Here is a 14,053-nt window from a genome sequence, read left to right on the forward strand (position 1 = left end):
GGAGCTTATATACAGTGATAGGCGTCGTATTCCTATAGGTAGACGTGGATCAGCTGAGAGTCATTGATGCGAGCTTGACTAACGTGACCAGAACTGACGCTAGACTTAATAGATAAAACTTCAGATAAAAGCCCCTGCTAATGACATTATCTAGAAACCCGACTGCTTTGAAATATACACAAATGTTGTTCATAATCTTAACACCATTGATTAGTTCTGCAACAAATTTTAGATGCAGTAAGTTTTTACATTTTAGATTAGTTAGATGATAGTTTTCAAGAATTAAAAGTATTTATATCCATGAAGCAAAACAGTCCTTTGACTTAATTTAAGTGACATTCTACAAAAATGTAAAAACAACATTCCTCTTGGTTCCTGCAGCGTAAATCAGATTCCAGAAGGAAAAGCGCGGCACACGTGTTTGTCTTGATGCACAGGAGGAGGCTTGGGAATTACAAGCCACAAAACACATACTTTCCAGTGCTCGTAGACGGGTCGAGACAAGTGCAAATACTTTCCACTTATTTACCTGTGCACATCAAAGGCCCCCAGATTTCTCAATGCTGGGGGACCACGAGTTATTCATCAGTGATGACGAACCCCAGGATCAAAAACAGGAAGCTGACGTCCGGATTTGGAGGTTTTTGGACAGTGGGAGTTTGGTTTATGGTGTGTATTGTTTTGTGTGTCTGGGCTTTTACAAGTCTGAAACAATACCCTGTTTTAAAGGCTGTAAACTGTGACCATGTAATGGTTCGGGACTAATTGATTAGTTTTAACATAGTCGGCTGGGTTACAGTAACGCCATTATTTGCTGCAATGCTGCAATTTTGCATGCACCTGGCTTTATGATCAACATTGTGGTCTACCTAAAGATGCTGTATTTTTTTGTATTTTCGCACATAATTCACAAGGTTCTGTCATTCTTAGTTTGGCTTTCTAAAATGTTAAACACTGGCTGCGTCCGAAATCGCATACTCTCTTGGGTAGGTACTTATTTTGAATAAGTAATTACTTCGCGACCATTAAAACAAGCATGTTCTATTGCATGAATGAATTTCAGACCCAGTCTCTGTGACTCTTTCAAAGCATTTATCTGTCATCTTCTGACTCAACCAATGATGAGTCTGGGGTGGGATTATTGTTTATCTGGTCAATGACAAATAAGGTGGATAAAAAATTTCAATTACCCACTTTTTTGGGTGCAAAATAAACATCTTTAAGAAATATTATTGATAAAATATCTATAAAAGCCTTAAGTTTTGCTATAGGCCATATTTTTATATTGGAAAATGCGTTTTGTTTTTATTTGTTTGTTTTAAATACTATAAAAATACCAGTTTATTTTTACTACGGTGGAAAAAATTTCCATCCATTTCAACTTAAAATCTTAAGTTCAGTTGCTGCCTTAAATTTAAGCATAATCAAATTGTCACTACAAGTCATTTAAACTTAAATATTAATCTGACTTTTAAAAAATCGAGTTGAACCTAATGCAACATAAAAAGTTACAATTTGCTTAAATTATTTTGATGGGTTAAAGTAATGTAAAAACATGCAACGTTGGGTAAGTTACTCTAAAAAAGTAATTAATTACTAGCTGCTAATTACATCTTCGACAGTGTAATTAGATTACTGTACTGTAAAAATGTTGCATGACTAGTTCCAATTACTTTCTAAATCCCTAAAACACCGACCGGTTAGAAATGCAACTGCACTTTTAATTCTTTCAAATTAATTATATAAAATTTCATAAATTATTCTTAAACTGACCAAAGTATTTAAATGGAGAAAATTTACATATTAACATTTTAACATTACCTGTTGATTTTTTTATGTTAATGGTAGATTATAAAATTGTTCTGTAGTCTATACATCATTTAATGCAATTACATCAGAAGTAATTGTACAGAAAAATTAAGAGTAATCCCTTATCCTTTCATTTTTAAAGGGGAAAGGAAATAATTAGCCTACTTTAATACAGAAAATATGTTGCCATGATCATATTTTTTTACAGCCTTACACATTTGCACATTTGCTTGCTATACCAGATGCATATAACTTATGTCATTGTTTTTTATTGTGAACGCTTTTGTTTATTGCTTCTTTCATTTCCCATGAATCCTTGCAGAAATCAGCAGCTGAGTAACGTGGCGTCAGGAGAAGCACATCTGATTTACTTCAGCGAGAGCGATCCGTCTTCTGCTGGGAGAGTTTCAAGGTCGATTCTGAGACTGTGTGTTTGCCAGCAGACAGCAGCGCGTTGATGTGTGTCTGTGCGCGCGATCGCATTTCACAACAGTATTCCATCTGGGGGGGGGGGTGGGGGGGGGTGGCTGGGGGGGGGGGAGCTGTGTCATTTTTAAATAACATCTTGGTTGTTTCTTATAGACAGAGATTGAGTGCAACAGTCGGTTTCTGGAAGTAAAAACTCCATTCATTTTCCTCGTAGGAAAATTTATTTTTAACGATAACTTATAAAAAGACAACCTTACTGTGAGCTACAAGGTTGTTAATCGATGGAATTTGCTTCTGTTGAAGATGTCATCCGCATTATTTCAACTTAGTTTTCAAATAATCGTGTTTAACAGCAGAATTCATGGTGGAAAAACTACATTACCCTAGCCTGGGTGCCAGCCCAAACCCCGCCCACAACATTTTTTGGTCGGGAAGTTCGGTCTGGATCCGTTGAGGAGTAATTATGCTCGGCTCCCAGAAGGCCGAGCCAATCAAATTGCCAGGGCGGGCTTTAATCAATGATGGACAGATCTGCGGTTACGTAATCACCACGTCATCAAAGAGCGGTTGGGTTGAACTGATTTTCCACAAAGATGACTGCAGCTGGAGAACTGAGATGTTTAGATTCCGCTATCGCGTCTGTTATAAAAGAAATCGACAGCGCATCAAGTTTAAAAGACGAACAGAGAACCGCAATCAAGGCATTTGTCGATCGTAAAGATGTGTTTGCTGTCCTTCCTACGGGATTCGGCAAAAGTTTAATTTATCAGCTGGCTCCGATGGTGGCTAAGAAGATGGGACGCAATGAAAACCAATGGCCCTCTTTTCTCTGAAGCCTCAGATGAACATGCTTCTTCAGCCTGGTCTCTTTCGTCGTCTTTCCATTTTTTAAAATCAGTCAAGTCGCGTTGCAACCGTGTTATAAAGTTGAGACAGGGCTGACAAATGCGAGAAGATTTATTTGCTTTATTGTCGAGATCTATAATTCTAAACGGAGAACTTGTTCGTACACCTTTTGTGTTTCTCTCAAAAATGCTATTCGTGCTTGTAAGTACTCCGCGAATTCTTAAATTCTTTTCACAACAACGGCAAAGATTGTTTACACTCATTAATTTACTACTTATTCCAGTGTGCGTGCAGTTGAGCTCTGTTGACAACTATGCGTTGCTCTGATTGGTTGTAGGTCTATCCAATTGAGTGCAGAGGGTTTTTTTTTCCTGGTTTGGTTAAGACACGCCTCATAATCAAAGCCCTATGGAGCAGTATCAGACTCACATGCCTAGAATATGAGTATGACGAAGTCAGGCTAACATTATCCATGATGCTGTACAGAAAATTCCACCAATCAGAGAGTTGAATGATCTAGTTAGCTCCGCCCACTTCCACAAGGTGCTGTGAATGTCAGTCTCCCGACACCCTCTAATATTTGAATATACATATATATGCATAGTTTGCGATACATGTTTGCAATTCTTCATGGGAATGTTTTCTCAGGCCTATGAAATTCAAACTGAGAATATCAATTCAAGGTTGCAATCAGGTTTTTATACAGAACTGGTTTTCTCCTTTCTCTAAGGATTGGCTAACAGAAGAAATGTTTTCCTGAACATGCAATCTTACCATTTCTGCCCAGCGGCCTCGTGTTGTTGAACAGTATATCCAAACTGAGCCTCTTTCGAACCCTTGATGATTTTTGCATGTCTCGTGTCGATATTAAAGCAAGTCCGTGGCCCTGAAATAAACAAAAACAGCTTTTTGATTGGATTCAATTCATGTTAAATACTTCATTTGCAGTCCATTCCTGAGGTTATTAGAAGGGACTTGAGCAATAATTCATATCTTGAGCGCAAATGATTCGGGATGCGTTGCATGCTGAAGTTAAAAAAATAGCGTTAAGGGTTTGATTAAAAGTAAGTGACTTGATGCTTAAAACAAGAGCAAATATCCGCCATCTGGTTAAGAAAAATAAACTTGTTTTCCCTTTGAATCAAGTTTTTCCTGACCCCATTGGCAGATTTTTTTCTTCTTCTAAATATAAACTCACTCATTTTAATGCATTTTATGTCATTTTGCATCTCCAGTTATTGCATGTTGCACTGTAAACCCGAATAAGTTGGCAAAACTCAAAACATTTAAGGCAATCAATTGCCTCAAATTTGTAGTTATGAAACTCAAAGTTTAAGCAGAACTAGCAGATTTTTATTTCGTACTTATACATTTGAATTGATCTTAACTTGAAATGTTTGAGTACACTAATTCATATAATTAACTTAAAAATTTCATGTAATCTCAATGTGAACACTTTTATTAGTATAAACTTAGTTAGCTTTAACAAGCTAATCTGCTAACATACTAATTTGCTAACATATTAGCAATAGTATGTTATACAGAAGCACTTGCTGTATGAGCGCAACAGTATAAAGGCATTATTTGCTCTCAAATCAAGATGCATGCACCACTTGTCACAATTATGGTAATTATCCTAAAACCAACATTAACAGAAATTCTTCCAAATTAGCATAACAAAACATTAATCTCCCACTTAACATTAATCTTGCACACACAAAAAAAAAACATTATATTACACTTAATTTGAGCATTTACTCTCCCTTTCGAGTGCCATCGGCAAAGCATGCTGGGAAATGGACATCACAGCCGTTTCAGTAAAACTTAAGTTCGTCTAAATTAAAATAAATAATTTCATAAAACTCAAAACAATGACACAGTTCAGTTTACCTAAAGTATATCAGTTCTGTGAATTTGAAAGAAAAAGAAAGTGCTAAATACTCATAAAAGTTACTTTAACTGAACTAATTAGTTTAATTTAAGTTTGTCCTACTCAAACCAATTAATTATTTTGAGCGTTAGGGTTTACAGTGTGATTTAAGAATGCTGAGATATTTGTACTGGAAAACAAGACAAAACCACTGGTGAAGAAAAACACATTTTGCAGTAGTCAACTCAAACAGTAGAGCGATGGCGCTTGCAACGCTGAGGTCATGGGTTCGATTCCCAGGGAAAGCAAGAACTGATAAGAATGTAAATGTGTACCTTGAAATGCAATGTAAGTCGCTTTGGATAAAAGCTTCTGCCAAAATGCATAAATAAATGTAAATAATAAAAGGTCTAAATGTTACAATACGCCTATTGTATATTGATTTAAGAATGCTTAAAACGAGACAAAAACGCTGGTGAAGAAAATCACATTTTGCAGTGTAGTGTAATTTTTGGCATGAATAAAATTAATATTAAAGGGGTGGTTGATTATGATTTCACTTTTCTTACTTTAGTTAGTGTGTAATGTTGCTGTTTGATCATAAACAACATCTGCAAAGTTACAAAGTTCAACGCAAAGGGAGATATTTGCTTTTACAGAAAATTACTACAACAAACAGCTGGTAGGAACTGCAGGACATTCCTCCCGGTTTAGTGACATAACACACCTAAAATTTACATAAACCCCGCCCCCGGAACACGCAGTCCATGTTGAGAAGAGGAAAAGTTGTTGTTTAAGATACATTTCGATGGGACCAAGTCACACATGTGCAAGTCTCAAGTAAGTCTCAAGTCTTAACCTTCAAGTCTCAAGTAAGTCCCAAGTATTTTTTTCTTGGGCAAGTCAAGTCAAGTCAAGTCACAGGCTATGTCAAGTCAAGTCAAGTCAAGTCCTGTAGTAAGTCAAGTCAAGTCCAAGTCAAGTCACCTTATTATTGTAATTTTAACTGCAGAATCTGATCTTAATAAAGTGAAAAGACAAGATATAAGTAACTGTCAGTAAATGACAATAATTTGGATTTGCATTGTAAATACTCATGTTCAGTAAAATACATCATGGAATCAAACAAAATTGTAACTTTTTCACTTCTGCCAACAGTGTTTGAAATGTTTTAAATTTTCAACATTTGAGTCCATAAAACAAATAACAGCTTAACATCCAACAGACTCCTCTCTGAACACCTCCCTCTCTCTCAAACACAGTTTACATACAACATTAAACTTTGTTACATTTCTCCTCTCTCTCTCACACACACTCACTCTCACACTCACAAACACACTCACTCGCTCTCTCTCTCTCTCTCTCTCACACACACACACACACAACTCTCTCACACACACACACACACACACACACACACACACACACCACACACACACACACACACGCGCGCGCATCTCGTCGGTTATTGGTTAGAACACTTTATTTTGCCTTTGAGTGGTTGGTTAACACTTGTTGGTAGCAATTGTTTTTGTGTACAGATCTCGGAGCCTAGGCTGCTTACAGAGACGCGTTTTTTTTTTGACGGCCTGCTCATGGGGCGGGCATCTAGCGGATCGTTAGGAAAGATTAGATGAATATGATTATTTATGTTTGGGCTTTTTTTGGGCCTGAAATCGCTGATACAACCTTTAATGGCTTTAGCTATTATTACATTAGCTAACTACCAACTAACCAGATAACATTAACAAATTGACAAGCACTGGGCAGAATGGCTCTTAAATGACGGACGAAATTGGAGGTGTTGTCTGGCTGTCCGCGATGTTAATGTTGCATGTCTTGCAAAGCGCTGTTCGTCTTTTGCCATCTTGTGAATAATTATTGAAGCCGAAAGCGATGAACCGATCGGTACCCCTGCGGCTGACATGGTGATCTGATCTAAGTGGGCGTGGTGTGCGTAAGGTACGAGAGGGCATGACTGATGTCGTGATCCAGTCATGACAACGCTACTGTATTCTCAGCCTGCGCTCCAGCTGGATCAACTTTTTTTTTTTAAATAATTTTTATATTTTATATTTAAACTGAAAACATGATGTGATTAACACTCAAGTCATTCAAGTCATCGTGTCTCAAGTCAAGTCAAGTCCCGAGTCTTTAACTTCCAAGTCCGAGTCAAGTCTCAAGTATTTTATTTTTTGTCAAGTCAAGTCACAAGTCATAAAAATAGCGACTCGAGTCGACTCGAGTCCAAGTCACCAAGTCACAAGTCCCCATGTCTGTACATTTGTGAGTCAGCTCAAACTTTAGCATCCATCTTTTCACATGCAATAGAAAGTCACTCTGTGTGTGCATCTCACAACAGTTTCTATACGAGCGATTTATAGATTATCACAACAGAATATGCTAATTGAAGATAGTTAACTCCACATCAGCAACATAAATGCATCAACTAACCATTCGAGGCGTCCTGTTGCTTCTACATGTTGTCACTTCTTCTTGAGTCTCTTCATCTTTGTCTGACTCCGTTTTAACATTAATGGCAGAACAGTTTCTGTCATTTTAGTGTGTCTGCGTGAGGTAATTGCAGCTGCTAACACACACACACACTAGCTCTTGAAACCCCGCCCTCTGCAGCAGCTCATTTGCATTTAAAAGGCCAGGAACAAAACAGTGCGTTTTTGCAAACCCTCAAAAAGTGACAACTTTGACATGCTATATAAAAATATATTTTGTGCTAAAACTTCACACACACTCTGGGGACATCAGAGACTTATTTTACATCTTGTGAAAATGGCATTTTACCACCCCTTGTCACTGATGATAAAGAGTCAACGAGAGCACATGAAAGAGCAGGAGGGGAAGATACTGGCTCAACGCCATCGGCACGGGTTTATCTGTCCTGTGATTCGCAGCGAATCTCAACAGTAAGTGCCTCTGGATTTCATTAAAATGTTTATCGGGGAAGGTCACTTGAATGTGGCATTGTAGAAGTGATGTCACATCGCCTTTCAAGTTTCATTTCCTGGGGAAACGTTTCTCCTTATGCAGGAAAAAAGAAGAAGAAAAAGGGTCAATCACATTTCCTCTGTATTCTTCTCTTTCTCTCTGCAGGATGAAAAGTCCTATAAAGAAAGAGGTCTAAGATGAAAAGTCATCAGCCTGTTGTGAAGCCGACACATCAGAAATGGAAACATATTTCTCATATTCACAATCTCATAGGTTTGTGTTTTGGAGACTGTCGCTATATACAGGAATGCTCTGGGTTAAATACTCTGAGGGTATAAAGAAGAAATGTGAACCTCTAAAGCCTAATTTTAGAGAGAATACAACCGATCCAGGCTAACAAAATTTTAGCTTTTTGTAGTTCTAGTTGGTCTATAATATGTAGAAATGTTATCAGGTAATGGATGTGCATGACATTGGCTCATGAGTTTTTTGTTCTGGCATGGTGTGTTTAGAGCCAATCAACTGAGCAATTAAATATCATGTGACCTAGGATGACATCATGATGGAAGGCATCACATGATCACACATAATCTCAAACCCTTCACTAAAGCGACTGTCCTGTGATGTCAAAGACAGCAGATCAGTCGGCGAGAGAGTAAATTATGTTTGTTAGTTGGATTCAGTGGTAATTTAATGACTATTCTAGCATTTATTATTATTTTAAATTAGCTTTACCTAAAACTTGAACTAAAATTACAGTGAAAACGGAAAATTTAGAAATATGTTTGTAATTTTGATCCAAAGAAAATCCAGCTTTTAATGTTGTTTATATGTCTATGTGGTGTTTTTAATTTGCAAACCGTGTGTAAATTCATAAGTCGACAGCATTGCTGAGTATTTTCTGCTTAAAACTGCAGTGAACCAAAGACAGTCTCAAAAACACGGTTTGAAATCGCTGGTGTTTCTGACGCCACAAACTACCTTGTAACCAATCAGATCAACGTGTGATCGTCAACCAGTGGATCTCTGAGCTGAGTGAGTGAGTGGAGGCGAGGCTCATTTGCATATTCATACAACCTCGCATACTAAATGAGACAAGGGTGTCGAGTTAAATTCAAGATATTTTAAGGCATGAAGTAATTTTTTCAAGGAAAAAACTTTTAAATATCGCATTTTTGTTTATTTTGGTGGCATTTCCGACACGGCAACGTCGACGCCATATTCTCTTGCTTGTTAATCTTAATGGAGGGTTTTATTGCCTCCTTTGTGACAAACAACACCAAAGCTTAGGGTAAAAACTAGCCTATTATTACTTGACCATTGAATGCAGATCAGTAAAACGTGAATCAATGAGAATCAAAAACTAAAATATAATATAAATATAAAAATGTCTTGCAAAAAGGGCACTTGTTTAGTCAGAGACTAAAAGGGCAGGCTCTTGAGCATCACGTGGTGTCTATCTGTGCATGCCTTGTGTCTGTTAAGTTTATAATTTTGTACTTGTTTCATTTTATTTCAGTTACCAAAAAGAGTTTTAATAGTTTTAGTTAACAATAGTAACAAAACCCAAAACACTCCTTTAATAACCCATCTCGGGGAATATGAGCCAAATACTCCTTGTTATTGTGAAACCTGCTGAGATCTGTGGCTAAATTACAGTCACTTTACAATACTAATGACTATAACGAATGTTGTGCTCTGGATTCTTGAGAGGATCTGGTGACAGAGTCATTTTTCATGTGTGATTCACATGCGTTTTAATCCAAACAGTAGCTCTCAGATCATCTCAGGCCTGCTTTATGTTAATCTGTCGCTCTGCTCCAAAACTCAGTGAGGAACCTTATCACGTACTGCACAAAAATACATATATTAGGTCAAATGCGTGCTTTTTAATTAGATTGAGAAAAAAATATCCAGTCGGGTCACCAGATTTATTTATCGCATTTCTTTCAGACCGGTTCTGGCTCAGATGACCAACACTTTGGGCCAGAAATGAACCGAACCAGACATTACACTCACTGCGTAAGATTCCAGGATGGTAAAGTCTTCACAAAAGGATTCTGGGAAAGCGCTCTTATTTCTGAGTTATTGAACAGGTGGCTCTTCTGACTCATCCAAATCTCTAGATATGGCTCAGGTCCCTCATTCAGTGTTTTCCCCAACTGTTTTACTGTCCAACAGGTGAAAATCATCATATGTCTGATCACTTAATAAAGAAACAGCCCTTCTCCTCAACAAGACACATGATTTTGAGAACCACACTGCAAAAAATAAAATAAAAAAAATAAAGTAGTATTTTTCTTGTTTTCCAGTAGGCTAGCCTACAAATATCTAAACAAGCTTAAATCAAGATACTCCGGTTTAGCCTGGAGAAGCAAAATGACTGATGATATTAAGTTGTGTAGCCTATACTGGAAAATGGAACAAAATTTAGTTTTTGCTTAAAACAAGAATAAAAATCTGTGAGAAAAAAAAGCGAGTTACCCTTTGAGTAAAGTGTATTTTTCTGACCCCAATGGCAGAGTGTTTTCCAAAAATTGGAACTAAATATCTTTAGCCATTTAGCATCTCAAGTAAATGTATATTGATTTGAGAAATTCAATATTTGTGCAGGAAAACAAGACAAAAAAGTGCCACACACACACACACACACACACACACACACACACACACACACACACACACACACACACACACATATAGGCTATATATATATATATATATATATATATATATATATATATATTATTATTATTATTTTTGCAGTTCAATCGTTAAAGAGAGAATAATTAGGTATATATCCCAAAAGTTAATATTTGAAAAGCCGTTTTTAATCTGTCAGATGGACGGATGTTTTTGTAGTGTCCACAATAATATTCGCCTATCAGAACTCCCGCCATAACTCCACCATCAGCCAATCAGAGCGCTCTCCAGGAGCTTCACCATGGCGACGAAAACAACGAGAAACATAATCACTGCAAGTATTCGAATTTAATTGTTATTAATTAAATGTTAATATGTTGTAGCTTATGTTATTCATCACAGTGACAACAAAATACGGTCCTTAAGTTCTTTCACATGCGTTTGGACTTTAAAGTTTGTTCCAGTTGTTATTAATGGGAGTTAGCCAGGAATTAGGCCCTTTTTCCAAAGCATTCCCTAAAAATATCTCGCCTCAGACGTACTTTTTCCTATTGTTTTCAAATGACAGTGTTTAAGAGCTCAGAGACGCAGGTAAACAGTGTAATAAACCCGCGCCCTCTGCTGGACGCTTCGTACAAACGCAGCGCTAAAGGAGAGATGGATTTTATGGTTCCCAAACTTTTTATTATTATTTTGAATGCAGTCAAGATGGTTTCATTCTCCCATCAGTAAATCTTTTTCTGACTCGCTATGCTAATGTAAGCAAAGTACAGGTCCTCTTGTGTAGGTCCATTAGATGAGTGAGTGTGTAAGTGGGTCCAGATTGTGTGTTTGATCCTGGTCATAAAAGTCTATCTGGATGTTCTGGTTGAAGGTCACACAGTAATTCCTCCTCCTTTATCAACCTGTCGTTCCCAAAGGAATAAAGGATTCACTTAACTGAACTTAAGAACAACCGAGCAACACCCACTTAAATCTACAGTATAAATGTCAAATACGTAATTTTTCAGAATTTAGAAAGTGCACAACTATTGACTGTTTTATCACGGTTGTTAATGAAAAAAAAAATATTTAATATCTTGATTTTAGGCAGCAATGAGATGAAATTAAAGAGCTTTTGCACACATATTCTCATCTCCTCTCGAGTTTCAGAAAAAAATGTCTCAAACTGTGCCAAATCTCAATATAATTTCTCATCAAATCACCTGAGCCGCTCCACGTTCATTTTATAACCTCAAACTCTCACTGGATGACAGCTAGTGACTTATTTGGGTCTGTTATTATTTCCCAGGTTAAACAAAAATCATATACTTCAGAGATTTAGTGTGATTCATCTCATTTATGCTTTCTTCTGCTTGTTTTCTACAGTAGTCAACATTTGAAGTGGATCAAAACCTTTCATCAAATTAATTTTGAACAATAACCGAGTTCTTGTCTTATAGGACAACTTTGATTCACTTTTTTGATCCACTTCAAATGTTGACTGCAGTTCAAGATAGATTTACTCGAAAAGCAAAATGCCTTCAGATATTAAGTCTTAAAATGAATTGAATTTATGTGTATCTCTTAGTGATGGTCAGAAAAATACACTTGCTTTCCCGTTGAGTTGAGTTGATTTCTCTGACCCCCATTGCCAGATATTTGTTCTAAGCATAAATATCTTAAGTCATTTAGCTTCTCCAGTATCTTGATTTATGAATATTTAGATATTTGTACTGTAAAACAAGATAAAAATATAATATTTTGCAGTGTACACCTGAAAATCATGTATAATCTGGCTCACCTGGCAGCAGAGCGCCGGTCCACATCAGCAAGATGTACATGTACTCCATAAGTTCATACGTGAATCAGTCGGTGTGTGTGTGTGTGTGCATGTGGTCCTCACAGCGAGAGCACACACTCGGGTCTGAACCTGACTGAACCGCAGCAGAACTACATCTGAGAAGGAGGAGCTGAAAACGGGTCGATCGTCCTCAAACTCGCACAGAGAGAGAGAGAGAGAGAGTTTGGAGCAGGTGAACTGTTAGACCAGACTGACACACACACACTCTCTCTCTCTCACTCTCTCTATCTCACACACACACACACACGCACGCATGCACGCACAAACGCACACTCACTCACTCACTCACTCACACACACACACACACACACACACACACACACACACACACACACACACACACACACACACACACACACACACACACACACACACACACACACACACACACACACACACACACACACACACACACACAGATGTTTAGCTCTCTGGACTTCACATCTGCCGGGAAACACCACAGAGCTCAACACACATGGTGATTTACACTCTTTAAAGACCTCAAGAAATCAAAATTGTGGCTTTAAGTTCAGTCTCGTGTTGCATGGCGCTTTTTTTTTATCTATACACTCAATTTCATGCTAAAACCTCTGGACAGAAACATTACAGTGATTAAGATTAGTTGTGTAATGTAATCTCCACACTATAAAGAATTATATTCAAAGTATTCAAAACTCTTTTTTTTAGTACAATCAACTTGGATGTTTAAGTCATTTTAACTTAAAGTACATGAAACTGAATCTTGTTTAACTTGTTTAAAAAAAGTTGCAAATTGCTTAATTCATTTGAAAGCAACTTAAAAAACATATGATGTCAACCTATTGATCATATATTTTTTTACAGTGAATTCAAAAAGTTCCTGTCTTAAATTTTTAAGTGCAATTAACTGTAGTTAATTTTATCCCTTAAAACTCACCTTTGAAAAAATGTCGTCATGCCTTAAAATACTTTGAATGTAACTCGACACCCTTGTCTCATTTAGTATACTCGGGTCTATGAATATGCAAATGAGCCCCGCCTCCATTCACTCACTCAGCTCAGAGATCCACTGGTTGACGATCACACGTTGATCTGATTGGTTACAAGGTAGTTTGTGACGTCAGAAACACCAGCGATTTCAAACCGTGTGTTTGAGACTGTCTTTGGTTCACTGCAGTTCTAAGCAGAAAATACTCAGCAATGCTGTCGACTTATGAATTTACACACGGTTTGTCTTAAAGCGTATTAAAAACACCACATAGACACATAAACGACATTAAAAGCTGGATTTTCCACAGGGAGGCTTTAAATCATTTCAAATTAAATTACATTAAACTTGAATCTTGAATAGCTTATAAGTTAGAGCAATGTAAAAACATATGTTGTCATAACTTATTAATTATATATATTATATATATATTTTTTTTTTTGTGTGTGTAAAACTGAATTTAAAAAGTTGTTGCTTAAATTTTTAAGGACAATCAACTTGGATGTGAAAGTCATTTTAACTTACATTAAACTGACTTAAATGTTAAAAAAATGCTTAATTTATTTTCATGAGTTAAAGCAATGTAAAAACATATGTAGTTATAATTGATCATATTTTTTTTACAGTGAAAAAATAAATAATAGTTTTTTATAAATTTAAAAAAATATATATAATTTTTTTAATACATTTTTATACATTT

General features: G+C 36.7%; 2 protein-coding genes across 2 annotated transcripts in view; one reads left to right on the top strand and one right to left on the bottom strand.

The window, feature by feature from the left end:
• Nucleotides 1–12,492, bottom strand: part of itga11b (integrin, alpha 11b) — a 60,988-nt gene extending 48,496 nt beyond the window's left edge. The window contains exons 1-2 of the mRNA XM_079604008.1: nucleotides 12,327–12,492; nucleotides 3,859–3,970 (exon numbers count right to left, since the gene is read on the bottom strand). Coding sequence (XP_079460134.1) covers nucleotides 3,859–3,970; nucleotides 12,327–12,375 — 161 coding nt within the window. The 5' untranslated portion in view covers nucleotides 12,376–12,492. The remainder of the gene's footprint in view (nucleotides 1–3,858; nucleotides 3,971–12,326) is intronic.
• The window catches only part of coro2bb (coronin, actin binding protein, 2Bb), a 22,260-nt gene continuing 20,631 nt past the window's right edge, over nucleotides 12,425–14,053 (top strand). Inside the window, exon 1 of the mRNA XM_079604010.1 lies at nucleotides 12,425–12,558. The gene's annotated coding sequence lies outside the window, so the exon portion shown is untranslated. The remainder of the gene's footprint in view (nucleotides 12,559–14,053) is intronic.

This window comes from Phoxinus phoxinus (genome assembly GCF_949152265.1).
Source record: "Phoxinus phoxinus genome assembly, chromosome: 25".
Classification (NCBI taxonomy): domain Eukaryota; kingdom Metazoa; phylum Chordata; class Actinopteri; order Cypriniformes; family Leuciscidae; genus Phoxinus; species Phoxinus phoxinus.